Source organism: Besnoitia besnoiti, chromosome VIII, assembly GCF_002563875.1.
Source record: "Besnoitia besnoiti strain Bb-Ger1 chromosome VIII, whole genome shotgun sequence".
Lineage (NCBI taxonomy): Eukaryota > Apicomplexa > Conoidasida > Eucoccidiorida > Sarcocystidae > Besnoitia > Besnoitia besnoiti.
The window spans coordinates 2,935,333-2,958,711 of record NC_042363.1 but is presented as its reverse complement, the minus strand read 5'-3'; the positions used below and the strand labels follow the sequence as shown (position 1 = coordinate 2,958,711).

General features: G+C 58.0%; 3 protein-coding genes across 3 annotated transcripts; 1 reads left to right on the top strand and 2 right to left on the bottom strand.

Moving 5' to 3' along the window:
• Window positions 1-465: 465 nt before the first annotated feature.
• On the bottom strand, window positions 466-8,905 carry BESB_085310 (uncharacterized protein; the record flags this gene model as incomplete). The annotated part of the gene is made up of 15 exons (XM_029366881.1): window positions 466-685; window positions 1,120-1,345; window positions 1,796-1,852; window positions 2,452-2,536; window positions 3,037-3,162; window positions 3,782-3,853; window positions 4,446-4,578; window positions 4,873-4,921; window positions 5,408-5,492; window positions 5,884-6,019; window positions 6,477-6,559; window positions 6,961-7,041; window positions 7,581-7,748; window positions 8,055-8,476; window positions 8,788-8,905. 15 exons carry the CDS (start codon window positions 8,903-8,905, stop codon window positions 466-468), a joined length of 2,061 nt encoding a protein of 686 aa, XP_029217341.1.
• A 1,720-nt stretch (window positions 8,906-10,625) lies between these two features.
• On the top strand, window positions 10,626-14,551 carry BESB_085300 (nuclear factor NF3; the record flags this gene model as incomplete). The annotated part of the gene is made up of 8 exons (XM_029366880.1): window positions 10,626-10,635; window positions 11,309-11,382; window positions 11,835-12,008; window positions 12,300-12,416; window positions 12,756-12,822; window positions 13,522-13,604; window positions 13,811-13,979; window positions 14,319-14,551. The coding sequence occupies 8 exons, from the start codon at window positions 10,626-10,628 to the stop codon at window positions 14,549-14,551; spliced, it is 927 nt and encodes a 308-aa protein (XP_029217340.1).
• A 1,231-nt stretch (window positions 14,552-15,782) lies between these two features.
• BESB_085290 (DEAD/DEAH box helicase domain-containing protein) lies at window positions 15,783-23,010 on the bottom strand (the record flags this gene model as incomplete). Its single annotated transcript, XM_029366879.1, has 5 exons — window positions 15,783-15,951; window positions 16,575-16,659; window positions 16,784-16,968; window positions 17,532-17,707; window positions 18,112-23,010. 5 exons carry the CDS (start codon window positions 23,008-23,010, stop codon window positions 15,783-15,785), a joined length of 5,514 nt encoding a protein of 1,837 aa, XP_029217339.1.
• Between the last annotated feature and the right edge of the window lie 369 nt (window positions 23,011-23,379).

Here is a 23,379-nt window from a genome sequence, read left to right as displayed (position 1 = left end):
TGAAGAAGCAGATAGCGTTTTCTCTCGGCACGTGACTTGCGATCAGCGCCCCGCGGGGGTCTACAAAAGATTCCAAGCTCGTGGAAGGCGCGGTCGGCTTGCTGATGAAAAGTCGGCGCGGCGGCGTGTGTCCTTGAAGACGAAACCACAAAATTTCAGGTCTATCTTGCGCCTCAAAGTCGAGAATGGAGGGCCTCACAGGGAGAGAGAACCCAACCCGTTTGGAAAGGCAGATTGGCAGGCATCTGCAGGAATTCATTCTTTGATATAGGCGAACGCGAGTCTCGCAGGTGTGTTTTTTCAGCGGTTGAGAGGACGCGGGACTATAATCAAAACAGACAACTTCGTGTGGCGCATGCGCCACGAGCGCGATGATGAACTCTTCCCGCTTCCGGTTTCAGTGTTTTTATATACAGCAGACACACTGCACACTCTTTAGAGTTCCTCTTGACAAAACAAGCCCTTTCACACGTCCGCCATCATCCCCCCAATCTTTGGTTTCAACTCGCACTTGGTAGTCTTCGGCTCTGCTCTCGCCGGCTCTCGCCGCGAACCTTGCGTAAACGCAGTGTCACCAGAAAGCCCAGCCCGCGCCGCCCCTGAGTCAGCCTCAGGCTTTGTCGAGGGAGGAAAAGTAAGTGCGCAGCATCGGCTCGAAGAGTTTCCGCGAACAGGAAGGCGTGATCTGCGTAGGAAATGGCAAATGCAGAGCACACACGCGCGCATATACAAAAAACGGCTAAAGTCAGGACAAACCTATACCCTCAACTCCGACTGCGCGCATCAGCGGACAGTCACAAACGTGTGAGCACGAGATATTCGTGAGAATGCCGCGGAGGGCGCTTGTCTATCGGCAGGGCAGGAATGAGGCAGCAGGGAGCCTAGCCTGATCCCCTGAGATCTGCGTCACAAAAGTCATCGGGCATGCATGACGCCCATCCCACGGTTCATGTCACGCCGCTACCCGCTTTGCGCCAACAAGATTCAACAGGAAAAACGTCCATGTCTCCCATGTGCCCCCGTCCAACCCCCCCAGATGTAGAAGTATACATTTATACATATATATATATATATATATATATGAATCAAGAGTACGTGTGCGCCAATTCTCCCTCTCACAGCCAGAAGACTAAAAGGCGGATGATAGACGCGCCTTTGTCTGAGGAACTGAAAGGCATCTGGCTGCCGATTACGTGGTCTAGAAAGAAGATATCCGTTAAGGAGGAAGTCAAAAGGCGGCGTAACTCTTCTGTGCACTCTCGTTCTTTCGTCGTGGTGTCAATCTTCAGCTCTTGTAGGGCGCCCGCCTCAGCGGCAGGATCGTTCACGATGAAACTCATGGCGCCTGCGACCAGACTCGCCGCACACGGCGCACCGCACGCATCTCTTCAGCGGGAGAGCCAACCGCACATGTAAAAAAAATATTCGAAATACATGCATGTATACATGCGTATAGGACATGCAAGAAACGCGCCAACAAAAGGCGAGGTAAGGCACATCTCAAGTGAAAATCTGGCTGTTTGCGGGAACGTGAATATACGCGCTGACAAAACACACGACGCACGCTGCCCAGGCAAGCCCACTCATTGACGCCCCAGCAGTCACCGCTAGCTTCAGATATTCAGCCACTCGACATTCCGCACAGCGCAAGCCTATGTATATATACGTCCATTTACTGATATATATAAACATCGCATTCTATGCATTTACTTGTAGACTTCTGATCCAACACGCGAGGCACGCAGGCTTCTGGAAGTGTATGTGTGGGCTGCAGGGGCTGGGGGTCGTTGCGTACCTTCGGCCAGATGTTGAAACTCTTTTTTGGCGATCATTGCGACTTGCCGTTGCAAGCCTAAAAAAACGCAAAAACAGGAAGACTCGCGCCGTCGCTCCGGGCAGCTGGTCGGTGCGAGGACGTCAGGCCTGCCAGCGACGTCTTGTTTGCCGGGGGCTCGCTCTCAGCGAGTGACGCCAGCCCGGGGGCTCCGTAGATGCCCGTCCGAAAGGATGTACAAAGCCGTGCAATGCGGAAGCAGAACTATATGCAAGCAGAGACAGTGTGAGACGTGCATGCACGGATATAAATATGCACATGCGTTTCATTGGTTTGATTTAGACATAAATATATACACTGTATACATAAATATATATGGCTGTAAACAAAGGACGCCTTAACCTAAACTGAGGAGTGGTGGAGAGACTAAAGCTGAATGGGTGTCCAAGCGTGTTCCCAACGAAGATAGAGAACTTGGGCGGCTCTCCGCCCTACCGCCCGCGCGACGCCTGGCAGCAGATGCAGCAGAAGAAACCCGACGGCAAGCCGCCGATGTGCGCATGCATCTCTGGGTGGGAATCAACCTCGTCTTCGAATTCAGCAGTAGGGCGTCACAGCGCCTTCTCAGGCTTTGTTCGGCTCGACAGTGGAGCAACGAAAAAGACGAGGGCCCTTACCGGCAGACGAAGCAAGCGACGTCAGCGGTCGGTAGTTCGAAAGACCGACGACGAGCCTTAGGTTCTGCTCCTCCATCAGCTCAGCCTGAAGCGAGGCAGCGGCGCATGCAAGAGAAAAGCGTAGAAACTCAGTCTCCTTCAGTCGTCGACACCTCACGTTCGCAGCTCGAGCCCCTTCCCCCCCCCCCCCCGCCCCCGCCGTCGTCTCCGCTGCGCCACGTGGTCGCCGCGGCGAGGCAGCTTCGGCAAGAAATAGTTCGCTGATGTCTAAGCGCCTGGCTGAGTCTCAATCGGAGAACCCGAGGCATCGCCTCGCTGACACGCTGGCGCAGCTGTGTCTGCGCTGAGTTCTTTGAGCTGTATATTGTGTTGATACAAACGCAGAGCTCTCGCAGTCTTCGCTGTACGCTGCTCACACAACGCGGCAGTCACGGCTGGGGGAGCTGCGAGGCACTCGACGACTCTACTGCGATGGGCTCGAGCGTTCAAGATGCGAGAAAAGGCTGGCGTTTCTCGCTGTCGCTCGCTTCAACGCGCAGCCTCGCCCGCCAACTCCGGAGCTTCCTTCCTAGCGTCAGTCCTCACGGCTGCTTTCGCGAATTCGAGGCGAAGACCTCTGAAAGACTGAGCACATTCAGGCGGCGGCTGCTGTGTTTCGCTCTGCGCCTCGAGGATCTCCGCCAGCGGAACAGTGAGGGCACTGATGCCGACCTGCAACCGAGACAACACGGCCCACAGCACAACCCTAGACCCTAAACCCTAGGCGGAATCAAAACGAGTCAGCAAGGCAGTGCGCAAGACTGGCTGCTGCCCGCTGACGCGGACGTCGCGGCATTGGGATCGAACTTCGCTCTGCACGCATGCAGGGCTGCCAGGAAGTCCCCCCCGGCATATTCCCGTGTAAGCAGTTCGTGAGCAGCTAGCCGCCTGTGAGCTCTACGCCGCGAGTCTACCTTGCGCATGGGGCACATCCTGCGGCGAGAGGCGGGGCGACCGAGGACGCAGCATCCACCGCCGAGGAGACAAACCACATGCACGGTCAGAGAAGTGAGAATCAGCTGAAAAGGTCGCGACGGCCTAAGAGACGAAACTCTGCGAAAGGTGTCCAGAATTAAAATCAAACAGCCGCGAAGGTTCGCGAGGATCCCTACGGGGCAACGGTGGAGTGTTGCAGAGAAGGACCGTGAGGCAGCCCTAAATTCTGGCGACGGGAAAAGCGATGCAGCGACGGACTGGTGATCGCCGCCGCGGCTACAAGCAAAAGCACATGCTGCGGCACATCTGCTAGGAGGAGCCAGCCGTCCAATGAAAGCCAAAAGCGAAGACCTACATTGAGATCGCGGCCGCAGACGCCTGTGTACAGAAATTCCTTGTAGTCGGCGCGCATGAGCGCGGGAAGGCCCTGGGAAGCAAATCACCAACGAGGAATCAGAGCCAGGCGTAGAGCGTGTCACCGCAATCCCCAAAGCTACGACGCGGAACCGAATACGTGATCTTATGTAAGCAAGGCAGTGAATGGGTATCAGGAGGGGATGTGGCAATGTATGCAAAATTTCGCGTCCCGCGTTAGACAGACAACGCCGGAAAGCAGGCAGTACTTGAGTACACCAAAGGCGTACGCTTGCCAATGGATGCAGAGACACAGCTACACACACAGACGCACAAATGTATATGGGCACACGTGCATAAGCTCACGTATCACTCGTGGCGCGCGAGTGCCGAACTGCGGATACGAAGATCAAAATTAGTCCAGTGTGTCTCACTAAATTCACACACACATAATGACGAATTGGCGATACAAAGACCAAAACTAGTTCAATACTTCTCAACAAATTCATGCACACATAACTGCATATAAATATATATATTTATTTATTTAAGTGTGTACCTACATTCCGCGCCTGCAAGGCCACATGTGGGTCTAAGTGAGTCGCGTTTTTCAGCGCACATGCGAATGCCCGCGTCTGTGTGCCCGCAAGTGAAAGAACACCCACCAGCGCCAGCTGCCGCGGAACGTCGTATTTAATTTTGCCAAACGCTTCGACGAGCTCCTCAGGCGACCGGAGGCCGTGGGGAAGCAAAACAGCTTCTGCGCGTCGCCAGAGCGCGCCTAGAGCTTCTTTGTCACTGTGAAATAACGCCGACGTCAGTCGAGATACCTGCCCCGTTGCGAGATGGCAAAGCGGTTTCTGCTGGCCAAGCGAGGCGTCATTAAGTGTGTGCCTGCGCATAGGGTTTAGGGTTGACGGCCTGCCATACATCTACGTACGCGGGCGACGAAGTGGATATTGAGGAAAACAAGAGCACAATTTTTTCTCGCATCGCAGAGGGATCCGCTCGCGCGTGGATAGGGCATATGTCGCTGATAGTGGCGGTCTCGTGGAAATATTCAGCGGGGTTAGTTCCCCCGCGGCAGCTTACGGGAGATTCCACCGATCGCGGAACAGCAACGGGTCGCACGCGGTTGTGTCTGTGCAGCCGAACAAGCAGCAGAATGACATGCCGGCAGACGCGAGAGAAAATGGGCACTCAATTTGCCAGCGACGCTGTGCATATACCGTGGAAACAGCTCTAGAACAAGCTCTAAACCCTGAATCGCAGATAGACTGCACTCGCAAGCTACCTCCGACCGCCTCGCTCCAGTTATGCCGCCGTAGGCATCTCTTGTCCTCCCCCCTCCCCACTTGCCTGGGCGCGAGTGCACTTCGTTCTATGGACACAATGCAGCGGCGATGCGAGACGAGCTTTGATACACTGGCAACGTCCGGCCCCGTGCGTCCAGCTTTAGACATCTATGCAAACTCTAGCGCCGAGACCCTCGAGGATGCGCATGTGTTCACTCAAACGAGAAATGGCGCATCTCACGACGGTGGACAGCAGGCAGTGATGAGAACGCCAGCGAGGACGCCCGACTTCCTCGAAAGCTGAGGCTTTCCAAAGTGGCGAAGTTCCATACCGACAGCGACCGCGCCGAGGAGAAAGAGCGTGGCGTCCATGGAAGCCTGCAGGACGCTCTCGGTAGCGGTTTCGAGTTCTCCCCACTGCAGGCCCGCACGACGAGACATCGAAGGCGCATACGCCCGAGACGCAACGCACCAGCCAGCGCCCGCCTCATCCCTCGCGCCTCTGCGCGGCCTGTTACACGCGTCCATTTTCTATCACGCGTGGTCGCTGCAGCCCTCTGCACACAGCTACTCTGGATCGTAACACCAGTGGGAACGCGCGGGCTGGGGCGGGCACGCGAGTTCGGCGAAGCATTGCAGAGCGCCACCGCGTCTCGGCCGTCAGCCGCAAAGCCGTACAGCCCCTCGAGCCCAACTGCAACGACTCTACATCCTTGCGGCGTCTCTGGCCGCAGTGTAAAAACCTAAAACCCTCAAACAGGCACGTGAGGCTGTCCCCCTCGGCGTCGGTTTGCAGGTGTATGCTCACGAGTTGCGCCACGAGAGTGCAGCAGGAGCCGATGCTCGGACCAGGAATGTCGACGGCGAACGCAGCGCCGAGCGACGCGCGAGCCTCCGGCAGCACCACGTGGTGGTCTAGAATGGAAATGACGTTTTTCTGAAGCCTGCAAACACACAGCGTGGTGCGAAGCGGGCCTCTTCACGCGGCGCCACCAGACGTACTGAGAAACTCCCTGCACCCTACCTTGGCTCTAGGCACACTGAACAGAGCCTGGACCGCCTCTTAGGGTTTCAGACGCCCCCTAATCTGCACCTGTTTCGTGGAACGCGCCAAGCGTAACCCGGGATGGGCGAACAGGGACGCTCCTGCAGTGTCTGTAGAGCTCCCCGCAACTTGCAATATAACACGCCTACGGCGACCGAGCGCCGTGGCCTTTCTGCTGGCTGGGCGGCAGGCGGCGGCGTCGCGAGTCGTGGGAGGATCGCAGCCTCTGCCGGAAGGCTCAGGCGCCCGCCCTCAAAATCATCGGAAAGCGAAGTCCCCGGAGGCATTTTACCGGAAGTACCGGCAGCCCAGAGCCCTGTCTCTGCGCTCGCTCTATGGTTGCGCGTTCAACGTACGCAATGTTCGCCGGCGTCAGGGCATTGTGATCAACCAGACAGAGCAGCGGCGCCGTCGCGCTTTCCGCGGGCTGCGTCAGGAGCTGCGCATCGCATCACAACGAGCAAGAGCAAAGAAGACGCTTTGCAAGCCTGTGTCTGCTTTTTGAAGTAACGTGCGCGGCGCTGCAAGTTTGCCTAAAGCAGGCCTGTCCTCTGGCATACTGTTCCGGCCTCGCAATCCCCGCCTTCTCACGGCACAACCCTCCATGCCACCTCAGCAAGCTGCGAGAGCGAGAAGGAAACCACGGACGGCAAAACGCTCTCGCCACGCCGACAAAGCGAACGGGAGCTCGATGTCGCCGGAGTCAGCTCATATGTCTAGGGCCCCAGAAGTCAACCCTCGCTCGCGCGCCTCCCGCAGAGTCGGCATCGCGCCTTTGTCGGGTTTGAGGCAGCGACTCCTCGACGCCTCGTGGAGGAGCTCCAGCGTGTTTTGACTCACAGTCTGTATGGCGGGGGAATCTTGAAAGAGAAGCGCCGCGTCGTCGACCTCGGCCCCGCAGTGCTCGAGCCACCATCGGGTCTGACGAATAAAATAAGGCACACGCCACACGCTCCACCTCCCAGGGCCATCCGTTTTTGTTTCGAGCTTTTGCGTCGGCGTGCCAGCAGCGAAAGGATCGAGGTGCCTGCGGTGGTGCACAGCTTCACGAGAAATAAGAAGCCGCACACTGTATCGCCGCACGCGGAGAGCAGGAGCAGGCTTTCTGGTCGCTGGCACCCTGGCCCGCTCAGCGACTCTGCGTGTGCCCGAGCACGAAGACCGTTCGCTGCCACGAACTCGAGACGCAGACAGTCTCACCGCGCATCTAAGTCTGTGTGCAGACGCATCTACACGTTTGAGTCGACTCAGGCGCAGATATCTAAGGCAGCGACAAGCACCCCGCGCGAGCACTGGGTGCATCCAAGAGCGGCTGCGTCGTGTCTGGTTTCGGCTTCTTGTAGTCGCTTCGCTCGGCTGTGCGCTCGCTGGGATTGACGGCGGACGCAGAACCCCTGTCCCCAAACCCTAAACCCTGGGCTCTGCCGGCCTGTCTGAAGTGCGCCCCCGACGCGCTTTACCTGCAGCCTGTAGGAGTACTCGCAAGAGAGACACTGAACGAATGGAACGAAGCGCGGAAAAACATCGGCTGCGGAGTCCGCCGCCCCTGCAGACGTGTCGAGAGGCTCAAACGTGAAGCGGCAGAACTCCAGAAACATCGCGTAGGTGACGGCCGCGGAGATACTGTCCTGCGTGAAATGGGGACCCAGCCACAACGGGAGACGGCGTCAGAATAACTGAGATGCTTTTGAAGCGCCACATGGAAACTCGTGAAGCAGCTGCATCGTGTACGACGCACACCCGTGCGACCTCGATTTTCATTGCGCACGCGATCTCGAATTGAGCCCCGAGAAGCCAACCAGGCTTGATAGCAAGCGGCTCGTAGACGAATAGGCGCGGATGATTCCCTAGAGGTCACGCTGCTGCGCGTGTGGGCGTCTGCGGGCGCTGTTCGCCCTCTGAGTCCTGCCTTTTGGCAGCTGCGGCAAGCTCACCAGATCTGCGCTCGTGTTCCCCAAGACGAGGACGATTTCCGTCTCCGCCCCCGATTTCCCCGCTTTCCTAGCGGCGTTCGCGGCGCTCTCCTTGCACGCACGCAGAAAGGCCTTCGCGTTTGTCAAATACGCTGGAAAGCCAGCCGTCAGCCCAGAGTGTGCCGCGTCTGCAGGCGCAGACAAACCCGCCTCTTCGCTTCTCGCCTTCCTCTCCCGCGCAGCCGCGATCTCCACCAACAGCGAGGGCCTGGTTTGCAGCAAAGGCCCGCTCGCCCCGCCGTCCTGCTCACCCACAGGGTCGCCGGCACGGAGTCCGCGTGCGTCGTTATGAGCTGCCGCAGTTGAAGACGAGGACGGCGAGGCCGCGGCGGCTCTCTGGCGGTCGCGCAGAAGAGCGCGGAGGGACGCAGAGCGTCGGATAGCTGAGGCAGGCGCAGAGAGAGGCACAAGACGTGCGAGGGTCAGCCGAAAGGAGGAAGCGAGCAGGTCGGCAACGCCTCCTGCTCCCGGCCTCTGCACTCGGGAGGGTCGGAAATGCAGAGAGAGTCGCGAATGATGAAGCGCCTCGCGTGCAAAGGAGCATATGCAGACTGCGACAGCGAATCCGCAGTAAGCACTCTCGACGCAGACCGCCTCACGGCCACGGGATTGGGGACGGGCCTGGGCGCCATGCGCGCAGATGAAGCGCCGTGTGAGCGGTCCTTTCTCACTTTTCTTTTTCGCTTTCACTTACCCAAGGATGCATGGCGAGTGAAGGCGACTCTGTAAGTGAAGTCTGCGGTCGGACGAGCTGCGGCGCCCTCAGGGCCCGCACCCGCCCCTTCCGGCGACAGGGACACTTCGGGTCGCATCCTCGAGATGATTGGGTTCGACTGGTGAAAAGAGATCCGCAGTCATGCGAAAACTCTCTAAGAACCTCAAAATGCGTTTTCTTTCGCGGTGCTTTTTCCCGCAGTCGGTCCTCATGAAAGTCCAGCGTCTGTTGTCCGCGGGCCACAAACAGGGCGACAAGTCCGGGAGTGAGAAAAACGGAAGTTGCGCGAGTACAGAAGTGCGAAGCAGGCACACAAGCCGCCACGGAAACCGCGGAGAACAGGAGTAAAAGCGGCGCAGGAACTGCGGTGTGTAGCGCTGATCGGAGTGTCAACGCAGGAACTGCTCAAGCCCGAGGCACACCGATTTTGAAACTATGCGGCAGCGGCGACCGGAGGAGTTGCAGTGCACCTTGGTGCTAGAAGCAGAAAAATCCTGGGCGAAAAGCAGAGAGGTCAAACGAGAACTACCGCTGGAAAAGAAGGGCGGCGACGCGAAGGCAAAACCGAGTGCTGGCGCCCCAGTTGGTTGCATCACGTGAGGCCAACGGACGAGCGACGAATGGACACGAAGGCGGAGGTCGGCTCGGTTGCCACAAGACGCCGAGCCATCCATGGAACGGGGCTGCAGCCCGCGGACACTGCGGAGGAATAGAGACAACAAGTCAGCCGAGATATTCCTGGTGACCGCAGATGAGGGAAACGCGCAGCGCCACGCTTGAGAGGGCGCCCGCCCTGGCAAAGGTCGGTGTGCGCGGCGACAGGCAGTGAAGACATCCATCAGCGAACCGCAACACTCTCAAAGAGGTGAGGCTTCGCATTTGGCTGGTACGAAGAGTCGCAAGAACGCAGCTTCAAGGTGAGGAAGAAGGCAGTAGGAGTTTGGAAATACGTCACAGTCGACGCTTTCGCCTGTATGCACGCCTGTCGGGCATGTTCGAGTGGGCTAGGGACTAGCCGCCTCTACCAGTAGAGTGTGTCTCGATCCTCTCGGTGAGAAACCTTCGCCGCTGCGGCATTTTTTCGGCACACAAAGAGGCATTGCTTCATCTCCCACGCTGTTCCATGTGTGTGGCTGCTAGGTGGTCCTCTCGTTGACGCCGAAGCAGATTGATGTTCATTTGTATCGGCAGATTTCGAAAAAACGTGTGCGCCGCACCAGCCCCCTGTGCCTCTGTCGGTCTCCACTGTACCGACGCCTGCGCTGCGTAGGGTATCGATCGCACGACTGCGTAAGAGCGAGAGTTTTCGAGGCGCGAAGGCGGCGGCACCTTGCTTGGGTGACACTATGCTACCAGTGATCCGTTCTGCCCCACGGTCATCCATTCAAATGGAGAGAATACACAAGGAACTCTCTCTTGCTAGCGTGACGTTTGCCGGGTGGCGCTGACTTCTCTTGCCTGCGGCGGCGCCCGTTCTGTCGCAAAACGCATCTTGCGGCCGACCCGGCGCGCACAGTTGCACCACCCTTCGGGGTAGTTTTCGTTGAAACGCCTGAAGCTGCGCTGGGGGTCGAAGGAAAAGTCAACAGCTGCCCCGGTCGTAGAGTCAGTGGAGCATGTGGTGTGGCCCCCGTGACAATGCGGTGCGAGGCTGTATGTACACCGCCCAGGGGCTGCCCCCGTGTTAGTTTTTGTATTTCGGGAACACTTGCGTTCTGCAACCTTGCTACTGGGCGTGTTTCGCCGCATTTTTTTAGCTTCGTCGTACCACGTTCACATTCTCCGACCTTTGTGGCGAACCCCTCTTCCTCTACAAAATGTTTTACGGTGAGTCGATGCGAGGGAGCGGCGTCGTCCATAAAATTTTCAGCCTCGGGGTGCCGGTACAAACTAGCGGACTGCCGGCGGGGGACAGTGTGGGGCCGGACTTTTAGTCCTTGAAGTGGGAAGGGAGAACTATTTTCCTACTTGCGATCCTACGTCGACGTCATCTGCTTCTAACTCCCCTCTTTTTTGCCGCATCGTCCCTGGTGTTGCCACGCCGACTGCCCTGCTTACTCGGCGGGCAATCAGTATGGGGGGATCCTTTTGTGGAGAAAGGCAAGCACGCAGAGGTTTTCCTTTCAAGCCATTCCCGTCGCTCATGTGCTTCACAACAAAGCTTTTCATCCTGTGCACCTCGGTTACCGCCTTCGGCTTAGTTATCGCGGTCGTCTGCGGCCGTCGCCGTTGCCCCCAGGGCTACGCGTTTCGGGGTTGAGAGATCTGAGACACTGCTTGGCTCGTCTCCGGTGTAGGGAATCCCTAGCTTTGCCCGGACTCTACGCGTTGAGTGTCTCTGTGTGGGACCCCCGTAGGGTCGGTGGCCGGCAAAGTCAATACGCCGTTTGCTTGGTAGCGTACGCATGTAGGTGGACTGTTGTCTCTCTGTACGCGTGGCGGCCGCATCCAAATCTGTAAAAACACTCGTGTGCCCTCGTGTACGCATGCGTTTGTTCAGGCGTTGTTGTCAAGCCTGGTCAGACCGTCACCCTGTCCCCTGAGGACGGTGGCGAAGTCCTCCATCTCTCTCAGGTACGTTTCAGCCGCTCTCTGCTGAAAACGCAAGTCGACCGCGGCCCGTAAGCCGTTCTCGCGGTTCCACAGACACTTATAATTTCGTCGCGGTTTGATACCCGGAAAGTCTTTCTTCATGCCGTTATCGCTGGAATCTTTTGCCGGTAGTCTTTTTTCTGAACGAGGTGCGGCCTCTCGATTCGTACGCCTCCTCTCCTTCCTCGTTGTCGCCGGTGCATATCTCTTGATCTGTTTTTTCTCTCGAGGGGTTGGTGCGTGGCGGACTCAAGAGCATCATGCGATCCTCGTGAAACGTCGTTCTGAACTCCCGCCGTTTTTTCGCTGCCCTCGTCTCCTTGACACGATGCATGTCCTCTGCAGCGTGAGAGTCGGTGTCTGGTCTCCACGGAATTCTGCTGGAGCGCATGTGTATGGAGGCATCTTCTTCCTGTTTTTCGTCGTTTTTCCAGGTCTGCATGCCCCATCCCAAGGATGGAGGCCGCACGTACGTCCAGGTGACCCAGGAGGGTAAGACCTACTCGGTGTGCATGCTGCAGAAGGACAAGCAGGAGTTCACCAGCCTCGATCTTTTCCTCTCCACGAGCCAGGGCATCACCATCAAGACTGAGGGCGCCAAAAACGAGGTGCGCATGCAATCGCGAACAATAGCGCAGCATCTGGCACGGCTTTCCCAGCAGTAACGCGTCCAACGCTGGGGAACAGGCGTCCATGTATGTATATATTTATAAATATATTTTGATGTATAGATTGTTATATATGTATTGTATATATATACGATGAATAGAGGTGTCTGTGCATTCGTGTACCGGGGCTGGAGGCACGTGTGTACGGGTGTATGGCTTGAGGGCAGGAGCGATTGTCCCATGAATCTTTTCATCCTGTCTTCCTTCCGCCCTTTGTTCGCATGCTTCCAGGTTCATCTCACTGGCTACTTCGAGCCTGAGCCCGAGGACTTTGACTCCGAGGACGAGGAAGACGAGTCCGACATGGAGGAGAGCGTGATGCACCACGCGAAGAAGCACGTGCCCTCAGTAAGCCTTGTACATGGAGGCTTGAGAAAAAAAGAAAAAAGGGGCGTTCAGCCCGTAGCCAAGGGAGGACACACGCTCGCAGAGGCGGAGGTGCTCATCCCCATCTGCTGTGCAGATCCCTTTCTGTGCAAGGCGCTTTTCGCAGACATAATCATATAAATATCTAACACAGTGTGCATATATACGAATAAATATATTTGGATATATCTATGTAGTATATATAGTGCATGTATTTGTGGGTGATCGTGGACGAATGAGAGAAGAGCGGAGGGGAACACTGGCGGGCATGGGCTGCGATGAAAGGGGCGTCATTTGTGTCGTTTGTGTATTTCCTGGCAGAAGGGCGGCAAGATTGAGGACCTCGATGGCGACGTGGATGAGGAGGACGACGAAGACGAGGATGAAGGTAGGCGGAGCAGAGTGCCCTTACTAAAAAGTCGGGGCCGCTTGTGGCCTGTAGGATTTTCCGATTTTTTTTCTTGGCTGACACGTGTGCGTCTTCCTGCGATTCGTAGTCGCTGCGCCTCTTTGAAATAGTATTAATCGCGTTCCTTTCGCAACGCGAACGCGCTTTGGGGGGCCGTGTGGATTTCTGCGTTCGGCTGGTTCTAAGGTTGTCAGGTGTGCATACGCCCTCGGCATCCGCCGGGAGGTCTCGCCTGGGGATCATTTCACGCAGCCAAGAATATGTGTTCCGTGCCTTGCATCTTCCTTCGTTCTTCCATAAGGAAGGATGCAAGTCCCAGCCACCGACGAAACGGGCTGGGAAGGATCAACATCCGGTGGCGATGCACTGGCGGTGGCGTGTGCTACCGTGTGCCTGCACATCTTGTCTTCGTGGGCGGTCCACGGGGCTGGGAGTGCTTCGCCTTGCAGTCAGTGGGCACGGCGCACGACAGGCGGCCATGATTTCAAGGACGGTGTTTGTTTGCCGCCGGAAGTCTAGAGAAAAAGGGATCTTGGGGGAAAGAAGACGCGTCTGGTGATGTCTCCAGCTTGCTTACAGTTATATATATATATATATATATGAATGCAAGTATTTGCGAATCTGGTGTCTTCTGGCTTTCACAGACGGAATCCATGGCGTGTGTGCGTACGCTTGCAGATGAGGCTGAGATGAAGGCCCTGACTGGAGGTGACGACGACGAAGATGATGAGGATGATGATGATGAGGACGAGGATGATGAGGTGAGAGCTTTTGTTGCAGACTTCCTCGGGGACGGAGCAGATTAGGTGCTCGGCGTAGTACAACGGCGTCAGCACTGTTGTGTGTCAACTTAAACGAATTCGCATACATTCGTCGTGCATTGTTCACGTGTGCGCATCTTCGGGTTTTTTTTTTTTTGCGCTCCTGACATTCACGTTCTTTGTCGTGTTGTGGGCTGCGATTTCAGGACGGAGAGAACTGCCTCGGCGGCGATGACGAGGAGGTCGACGAGGAGGATGATGATGATGAGGACGAAGACGAGGATGACGAGGAAGAAGACGAGTCGCCGCAGGCCAAGAAGGGCGCTGACAAGAAGCGCAAGGCCATCGAAGCCGCTAGCCCCAGCAATAAGAAGGGTTAGTTCCGGAGGAAATATAAAACCTCTCAATACAGGTTGTAGTTGTATGTAGTTATTCTGAGTCGGTAAATTTCACTTCATGCACGTATCTCTACCTTCGAATGTAAACATGCGGGGCGAGCCTGTCGTGAGAGGCATCGAGTGACCGTCTTTGCTTGGCCGCAGGAACTGGCGTGTGGGTCTCTCTGTCGCCTTTGCCGAAGACAGTCGCTTCGGAGCTGGTCCTGCGTACGGCTCTCTATACGCGTCTGTCCGCAACGCGACCTGCGAGGGGTCGGTGAGGTGTGTGATGTCGTTACAAGTTGAAGTTTTCTCGCGTGTGTTGATTTGTGAACAGCCAAGCCCTCCGCAGCCCCGGCTAAGGGTCAGGCCCCGCAGAAGGCGGGCAGCGACGCCGCGGCGTACAAGAGCGCCCTCGTTGAGTTTTTGAAGAAGAACGGCAAGACGCCTCTGGCGACTTTGGGCCAGAAGGTGAAGAAGCCGGCGGGCGTCAGTGAGAAGATGGCGCAGTTTCTCAAGTCGAACGCGTCGACCTTTGACGTTTCCAACGGCGTTTGCTCGTTGAAGTGAAGAAATGCTAAGGGAATAAACGCAGTCCTACGATGTGGATGGTCAGCTTCTCGACCGTGCTGCGGCCGTCTTGTCGCTCGCTGTATATATAAATCGACTCGCATGTCTCGCGGACAGCAGCATGCCTAGGGGAGAAAAGAGACAGGGAGACGGGCGCGCATGTTAGATGTGTTGAGCGCAGAGAGACGTCAGCAGACTATCCCTGGCGCCGCCGCTCGTCACGAACGGAGTGGCGGGTATCTGTGGGTTTTGTTTCGTGCCCAGGAGTCAAGACAGTGCAGTCGAAAGGCCGGGACACAGAGTTACAAGAAGAAAAGCGTGCGGGTCCTTTCTTGTAATCCTTTGTATGCGCGTCATGTTCGCTTCGTCTCTCCGGTCCGATTCGCGATTTCTTTGTAGTTCTACCGCTCAACGAAGACCTAATTCATGCATCTTGGTGAATTCTTCCCCCTTAAGTGGACCCCGCGGATCTTTCCGCAGCTCCTACTTTGCAACCGCTCCTGACAAAACGCACTCGACGTCAGCGCCACTAGGCGGAGGGCTCTAACGAAAATCCGCAGACACCACACGTAGTCTCTTGTCTGCCTAGAAGCAGCGCTCATAGCAAGTAAACGAACGCGCTCTGCTGCGTTATGCACGTGGTAATCTGCCTTGACCAAAATGTCTTTTTTTAGCGGGACATGCGAAACTGGTGCTGCATGCGACCTGAATTTCGTTTTGATACCCTTCCCCGTCAGTTCTGTATAGTGTACTGCTACGTGTCAGATTAAAAGAGGGGCGGCGTCACGAATGCCAGACACCTGGCGAGTGGTCGAGGGCGGATGCTGGATGCACATCGTAGGTTTCGAAACATAGAAGCGAAAGTGTTTGGCGCCGAAGTAGAGTTGCAAGGTTTGTCTGCATCACGAAGAAGTCCACGCTACTTCGAGTCCCGTTTCACATAGCAACGGCGTACTCGCTCTAGAAAATCGTTGCCGGCCGGACCGCGCGCGTGGGTCGTCAATCTGACAGCGTAGACAGTTAAGTCCTGCTGTCGCAACGGGCGCCACCACGAGGAGGATGCAGAGTCGGCGATAGATTCGTATTGAACCTCCTCGGTTTTTACTCGTACCCACTGTCCTTCATGAGTCACATTACCAGACCTGGTCGTTTTTATCGTTCACGGTTACTCTCGAGTTTTCTGTTCTGAGTCTCCAGTTTCAAGTCTTAATGAGGCTCGGCGCTGCCGCTCTCACGACAGCTTCCGCTTGGCCGCAGCAATCACCGCGCCGCGCTTCGATCGTTGCCGTTGTTCTTCTTTTTTCCGTTTCTCTTTTCCTCTCCACCGATCTCGCTCCTTCTCGCGCTTCTGCTGGCGACGGCGCATGCTCTCAGCCCGTTCCTGATGCCACCCTGCCGGCCTGCGCCGCGCAGTCCACACAGAGCCAAACAACCTCGGTGTCAGACGCTCCACCCAAGTGACGGCGAGATGCGGCGACCGAGCGCATGAGAGGCACAGCTGATAGAAACGCGGATCCTGGCGTCGGGTCGCGTGTGCCTCTGCGGCGAGGGGTCAGGCTAATCTCTATGCATGGCCAGGCAGAGCAGAAAACTGGGCGCACGCTCCCTTGTGGGTGGCGCCGCGCCGTAGGCGTCTGTCTAGCTGCTTCGAGGTTCGTGCTCCTGACGCAGTGCCGCATTCAGTGTCCTTTTCCGTTATATATATATATATATATATATATATATATATATATATATATATATATATATATATATATATATATATATATGCGTCCATCAAGAACTTCAGGGCTCTAGACGCTGAGGCAGAAGAGCGTCTGACGCGTGTCGTCTGGCTGGGTGTGTACGCTTTTTTTATGCGTTGCGGCTCAGCAGCGCATTCTCTTTCATTATTTCTTCCGCTCTGTGCCGCGTCACAGGCGGCCGGCTAGTGTGTAAGCCCGCTAGAACGTTGCTCGTGCAGCCGTTTTGACGTTGTCTCTACGCTCGTCTCTACGTTCGGCCGGGTCACGGCTGAGCTTACTTCGGCGGTTTCCAGCCCGATCTTCTGGCTTTGCTGGGCCCTCTGTAGGGTTCGCTGAGCTTCCGGTCCTTCGCGTGGTATCCTCCTGTGTGAGAAAACATAGACACGCGACCAGCATTGAATCCGTCGCTCTCGTGCTTCCTCGGTCTCTCGACTGGAATCGAAACGAACTGGGGCAGCAGATACGCGCCCACGCAGTGGGCACTCACCTGCTTGAGACAAAAAGTGGAGTCTGCCGCCCTTCTGGTAGTCGGCCTTGTCTGCCGAAAGCTCCACCAAACTCGCGGTCCCTTTCTCTAGCGCCCGCTGAATTGCAGTGGCTAGCACGCGATCCTTTTTCGTCACGAGGGAGACGACCAAGCCCTTCGCCCCCATGCGCCCAGTTCGACCCGTCCTGCACAGCCCAGCCACACAGACAGACACATCGGCGCCTTCCACCAGGCACTGTAGTGTATCTCCATTTTGTCTCCACCAACGAAAACGTCGGAAGGGTATTCCACCGGCCGGGCGTCCCTACAGCAGCCAAGGCCCCAGGTTCGGGCCTGTCGGGGCAGCGACCCCTCCTCAGCGCCGAGTGCAGCACGGACAGAACTTAATGCGTCTTCCAGAAAGACCATATCGAGGCACAGAACACCACTGTCTTCACTATACTTCAACGCAAGCTTTGCTCCCTGTTTTTGTTGCAGGACGAGGCAACGCAGGTTTTTCACTTTATGCTAGGCACGCTGTGCTCATCTGGAGAAACCCTCACAGTCGTAAACGCCCAGCCCCATCGCACCGCGAACGCCGGATTGCCTCAAACGTGGTCGCTGCCTCCGCAGTTCCACGAAAGCACCAGGCCACGTGAAGAGTGCAGCGACCGCGGACGCTGCAGAAAAGAGTCCCTTCGGATCATCCTACCCGGCCAACTCCTCCACGCAAGCGTCAGCCCAAACCCCAAACCCTCATCTCCGTTACCTGTGCAGGTATTCGACAGGGGAAAGAGGGAAGTCGAAAAGAATCACCGCGCCGACAGCTGGTAGATCGAGCCCGCGGCTCGCCAGATCCGTACATACGAGGAACTTGCACGTCCCGTCGGCGAAACGCTTGAATTGCACTTTGCGAGTAGCCGGAGGCATGGACCCGTGACAGCTCTGAGAGAGCAGACAACCGCGGCAGGCATAGAAGAGAGCAAAGAAAATGATTGTTCGGAAGCGTTGCCATTACAGTGCACGCGGCCTCCTGAGCACCCGACAGATCTGTACGTTACGTCTCCGCACGTGGAGCCCTCCACTGCCTGCTGCAGCAAAACTTCACGGTGCAGCCCGTGTCTTCTACCCTAAACCCTTGGACTCTCCTCCTGACATGCGTGCGGTTCTCCGTTGGCACTTCGCAAATCCTTCTATGAAAAAAACCGTTTCTGCGCCAGTTGAATGTGGTACCTCTGGAATCTGCGTGTTCTAGTCGCGCACATCTCTCGAGGAAGTCGTTCCTCTCGCTAAAACGTAATTAAGATTCGCTCGTCCTCGGCCGCTGATGCGCGGTATGCAGCACTCACCGAAACTTTCCCGCTGCTGCCTGATTTCCGTGCGAGAATGTCCCTCGCAGCGAAGTCACACGCGCGGCAGGCCTGAATGCTGTTGGTAAAAATGAGCACCTTTCTGGCAGCGCGAATGCCTTCGTGAGACCGCAGAAGCTCCCGCAAAACTTCCAGTTTGTCTCTACCGCCCACGTCAATCATCTCGTGGCGAACGCTGTCTGGAGGCACGTGCATTCCCGGCGCCTCCAGGAGCTCTGCTGCGCCTCCTCCGGTGAGGTTTTCCAGCGCCCTCCCTAGCCGCGAAGACACCGTTGCGGCGGCTGCGATAACGGGAATCCTCGCGATTCCTTTCTCCCACTCCCTTGGGGCGGCCTCGGTTGTCCTTCCGCCTTTGTTTCTGGTGGCGTTCTCGGGGTCATGGCCCGAGCCCCCCTGGCGCCTGCGGGTCTCCGCAGGCCCCTGGAGACGCTGCTCGCCGCCTGAGTCGAGTGTCTTGACGATCTCTTTGATCTCGGCGTCGAAGCCTTCAGACAGAAGCATGGCGTCTGCTTCGTCAATCACCAAATACCGTAAGCGATTCAGTTTCAATAGACCCCACTCGGCGAGCTTCAGGATCCGCGGCGGCGTCCCCACGACCACGTCCAAACGCGTTCGGGCCCGCAGCTGCTGGCGCTGGAGCCCCAGCGAGTCACCCCCCGCCAGGCCGAGGACAGAAAGTCTCGGTGCGGCTAGCCCCTCCGTCGGCGAGCGCATGTGCTGGTCTTCCGACTCCGTTGGAGCGAACGCCGGGTCGCTTGCCAGGGATGGGAGAGGAGAGGAAGCTGTGAGTGCCTTCAGGGTGCGCACGACTTGGTCCGACAGCTCCCAAGTGGGCGTGAGAATCAGCGCGCGCGGGCGGCCCGCTTCTTTCTGATCAAAGAGTCGAAGCGCATTATCGTAAAGCGCGTCCTCATCGAACCCCTCTTCCCAGGCAGGGACGAGGGAGGTCGGCGCGGAGGCGTGCGAGAGGAGACTGCTGTCGCTGGATGTTTCCTCCCCCCTGTTGGCGGCGTGCGCTCTTCGCCCGCTCGGAGTCGCACGCCCCCCGGCCGGTTTTTCCCTGTCTTCATCCAGTTTGAGGTGGTGCACAAGAGGCAGGAGGTAGGCGAGAGTCTTCCCGCTCCCGGTCTGTGCGCCGATGACGACGGCGCCCCGCGGGCGGTCTCCTGCTGGGTTCCTCAGAAACTCCAGCACGCGAGGAATGGCGACTCTCTGCACAGCCGACGGCGCGGCGGAGAAGCCCAGGCAGGCGCTCGCCGCTGCAGAGACGCGCGGAGAAAGGCCGAGGCTGCGGAAAGCGGCGAAGCCAGGAGACGCGGAAAGGGGGGGGGGGGGGCTGCGTGAGCGCATGGCCACGCGAGGCGAGATCGAAGCCTCCTCCGAAGGAACGGCCGCAGCGCTTGCCCCTTCTGGGTCCTTCGCCTCGACAACCGGCGCAGAGGCACTCAAAGAGAGCGCAGAGCCGGCGGCGAGCGAGTCATCATCCTCGCCAGCAGAAGAAGAAACCGGAGGCGCTGCTGAGGATACTTGGTCGTCACGTGGACCATCAGAAGGCCCATGCTCCCCGGAACTCTCTCCTTCTGCGTTGACTCCGCATTTTGAATCCAATGCATGCGCGGGCGAAGGGAGCTTCGTAAGCCCCGCGGGGTCTGTTGGAGTTGAATTAGACGGCATAGATCCAGGTCCCTCGGGTTTTTTCATGTGCGCCGCGACGTATCGCAAGCACCCGCCTGCCGCAGTCGCCACAGCTCGGCCTCTGCGAAGTCGCTCCCCCTCGCCCTCGCCTGTGGAATCGGTGTAGATGTCAGGATCGAACGTCCACGTGAGCGCCTGCAGCGAACTGCCAGGCGCGCCCGCCCTCTCGGTGTCTGCTTCGCCTTCGGCGCCTGGGCGCTTTGGCTTCTTCCGCGGTCTCTTCGCCTTGCCACGCGCGCCCAGTGCGCCCGGAGAGCCGGCATCATCCGCGGCCCCCGCTTCCTCGTCGCCGCCTTCGCCGTCGGAGATGATCTGCCTCTCTCCCAGAACAATATCTGTCTCTTCATCGCCGCGTGCCCGACGTGAGAGTTCTGTGTACGCGTCGCGGAGCTGGCGCCAGGAAAGGGCGTCGATGTCGGCTTTAGCCTTCAAGTATCGCGGTCGGTAGAGTGCGTTTTCTTCGCTTGCTAAGATTTTCCTGAGCGTTGTTGTGCCCATTTCGCACACGTCCGCGCCTGCGAGTGTCAGCTCCTCTGGCGTCATCCCGTCCACCTCTGCTTGGTCAGCGAAACCCAGGAAGCCTTCGCTGTAGTCGCAGGATGAGGGCTCTCCTCCAGAGCCTATCGTCGCATCGAAGGACGAGTCGTCGAGATCCGCGACGTCAATTTCTTCCTCGCCCTCGGCCGCGGCCTCACCGCCGAGTCCTTCCGCCGGCTGACTGTCTGCTGCCTTCTCTTTGGGTCGCGGCGCGAAAGTCTTCACGCCGTATACCCCCTTGCTCATCGCCACCGACAAGCGACTCAGCTGATCTAGGTCGAGAGTCCCCGACGGACGAGAGAGGCTCAAACCTGCAAACGCAGTCTCCAAGGGGTCTGTTTCGCCGGGCGTCTGGCCTCTTGTTCCGTGCGGCTTGACGGGCCTTTGCTGCGACACTCCGGCATTCTCTCCGCCGCCAGAAGCTGCGGCTCCCTCAGAAGCAGATGACCTGCGGTTGTGGGGTGCAGTGCAAGTTGCCTCTGTGGCGCCTGCGTCGTCGGTATCAGTCCGTGCTTCCTCAACTTCCTCGGAGCTGTCGCTCTCAGCATTGGCTCTTTTTTTGAAGTAGGCATACTTCTCTCGGCGGTCTCTCCATTTGGCGATGCGTCTCACTACTGTCGAGTCCTCCGCAGTGTAAGTCCCCTGCTGCATGCGGGCGAGCGCAAGCCCAACCACATCGCGCAGCTGCTCAGTTGTGAAGGCACTAGGCGCGTTGAGGAAGTCATCAAAAGGCAAGGCTGCAATAAAGGTCGATAACTTCTCGAGAAGCTCAATGAGCGTATAGCGGGGAATGTCCTTCAGGTCTCCTACTGGTTCCCGGGTCCTCAAGAGCTCCTCTAGGGGTACTGCAGGCGTGTATGGGGCGGAACTCAAGTCTGCGTCTTCCGCCTCATCTGACTCCCATGGTCGCAGAGCCATATCGGGCCTCACGGCGGGATGTCCGCCGGAAGACGGCGGCGGGGCGGCATCGTGAGAGGCTTCCTCCCTGTCTGTCTCCTCGGCTTGCTGAAGCAGTAGCTTGAGAATCAGCCGAAGCTCCTGCTCACTGTAAATGGACAGATCATCGAAAAGGGAATCCGAGACCTGGGTTTCAGGAACACCGGGGGCCTCTTCTTGCTCTCTTTCCGATGTGTCGTCGCCGTCGTGACCCGCCTCCTCCTCGTCCGCCTTCGTCGACTCGGCGGAAGCCTCCACTTCACTGTCTTTGGCAAGCGCCGTAGACGTCGCGGGTTGCTGTCTTGAGACGTCTACGCCCTCGGAAATCTGTAGTGTGTCCCGCGAGGGCGTGGAAGCCGTGCTCTGTGCGTCCCTGAGCTGCGCCGACGACGCAAGACTGTGGTGCATTTCTTTCACAAACTTTGCGTGGACGGGCTCGAACAGATGCGGCAAGTTCTCCTGTAGATTCTGAATCAGGTTCTCGACGTCTTCGCGAGGCAGCTCTTCTGCCTGTTTCAGTAAAAACGAAACGTCTACGCCCTCCTCCTCCGTGTCGCCTGACCTAAACTCCCCTTCTGAAAGGTCTCCATCCTCTGTTTCCGCATCGTTTCCACTCCCTTCGGTTGCCTCCGTCTCTGCAACGCTCCGCGCCCTCGAGGCAGGCTCCGCGACCGCCCCGTGGCGGTGGTCTACTCTGGGGGAAGCGTAAAGAGCGCTGGATCCTTCTGAGGCGTCGCCCGAAGACCCCTCCGTACGTAGCTCCTGGCGTTCCGTGTTTTCATCTTCCACGTGACTCACGTGCTCGCTGGACGTGGCTGAGAGTGACCGCCGAGGTGCTTGTGTTGCGGCACACTCTGGAAGCGAATGTGCCGCGTAGACGGCGGCAGGGTGCCGTGCGAGGTCGTCATGGCCCGAGCTTCGCGCGAGAGGGAGGGCGGCCGAGGAGCCAGAGAGAGACTGTGGGGACCCAAGAGTCTCGTTTGGCGAAGCGCCAGAAGGCAGGGAGGTACAAGCGCGCAAAAACGAGGCTCCGCGCGACCTGCAGGAGGACAGGAGGGAGCGGGGGATGGAACTCGCGTTGGCACGACAGTAGAAAAAGGCGGTCGCGCTTGGCACGAAAGCCGGACATGCGAAACTGCTGTGAGGAGAGCAAGCGTGGAGCACCTCAGAAAGCCAAGATGGGCGTGCAGCCTCCGGTAGAGAGCGTGGTCGGGGTTGGAGGCTCTTTGGCTGCGCTCGGGATCGTTCCGACAGTCGGAGCCCAGAAGCGCGATCTGCGCCGCCTTCGATAACTCGCAGTCCCTCTACGAAGCTAAACATGCCATGACTCAACCATTCAGGACGGACGGGGGGAGCGAGCGGCAAGGAGGGGAACGGACGCGAGGCCACGTGCCATGCGCCGACTCGACTTCGGTCGCGCCACTTGCAGGGAGGAGACCGTCCTGACTGGCTGCTGGGGCTGCAGGCGACCTCCCTCCCTTGCCCGTCTGGCGGACGAGGCCAAGAGGCTGGGGGCAGATCCTCTCGGCCGCGCGCGCCAGAAAATGAAACAGGCCGCGCCGCGAACGAGGCAAAGGTATCAGACGGCGGCCTCGCGTGGCGGGCTGATGACAGCTGGCGGGTCCCGACGTGCAGAACAACGCGGCCGGCAGCGCCAGTGCCCGAGCACGCCACAGCCAGGAGCAGAGCAAGCAAATGGACAGCCGCCATCGAAGTGTCTCACACCGACCAAAGAGCGCTCTCTGCCCCCCGTGCGCAGCGAGGCGCGGCGGACAAGGGGGGCCTCCGCGCAGCGGTCGGCTGCGCTCCTCCCCGCAAAAAAGCAGACGGAAGGCGCGAGAGCGAAGATGTGGCGAAGCGTTGCAAAAAGTATGTGAGAGTCTTCGACGGCCTCCAGGTCAGGAATGGGGGGAAGGCATAGGGACTGCACAAGTGTGCATCCAAGGGCCACGCAGTCGGTCGGGATTCACGCCTGGAGCGGAAAGAGCCTCACGTGGTCTCTGTACAAACGATCCACGATCCAGAACTGTACAACTCAAATCGAATAAACAAAGCGCATTCTGGAAATCGCACGAAAAA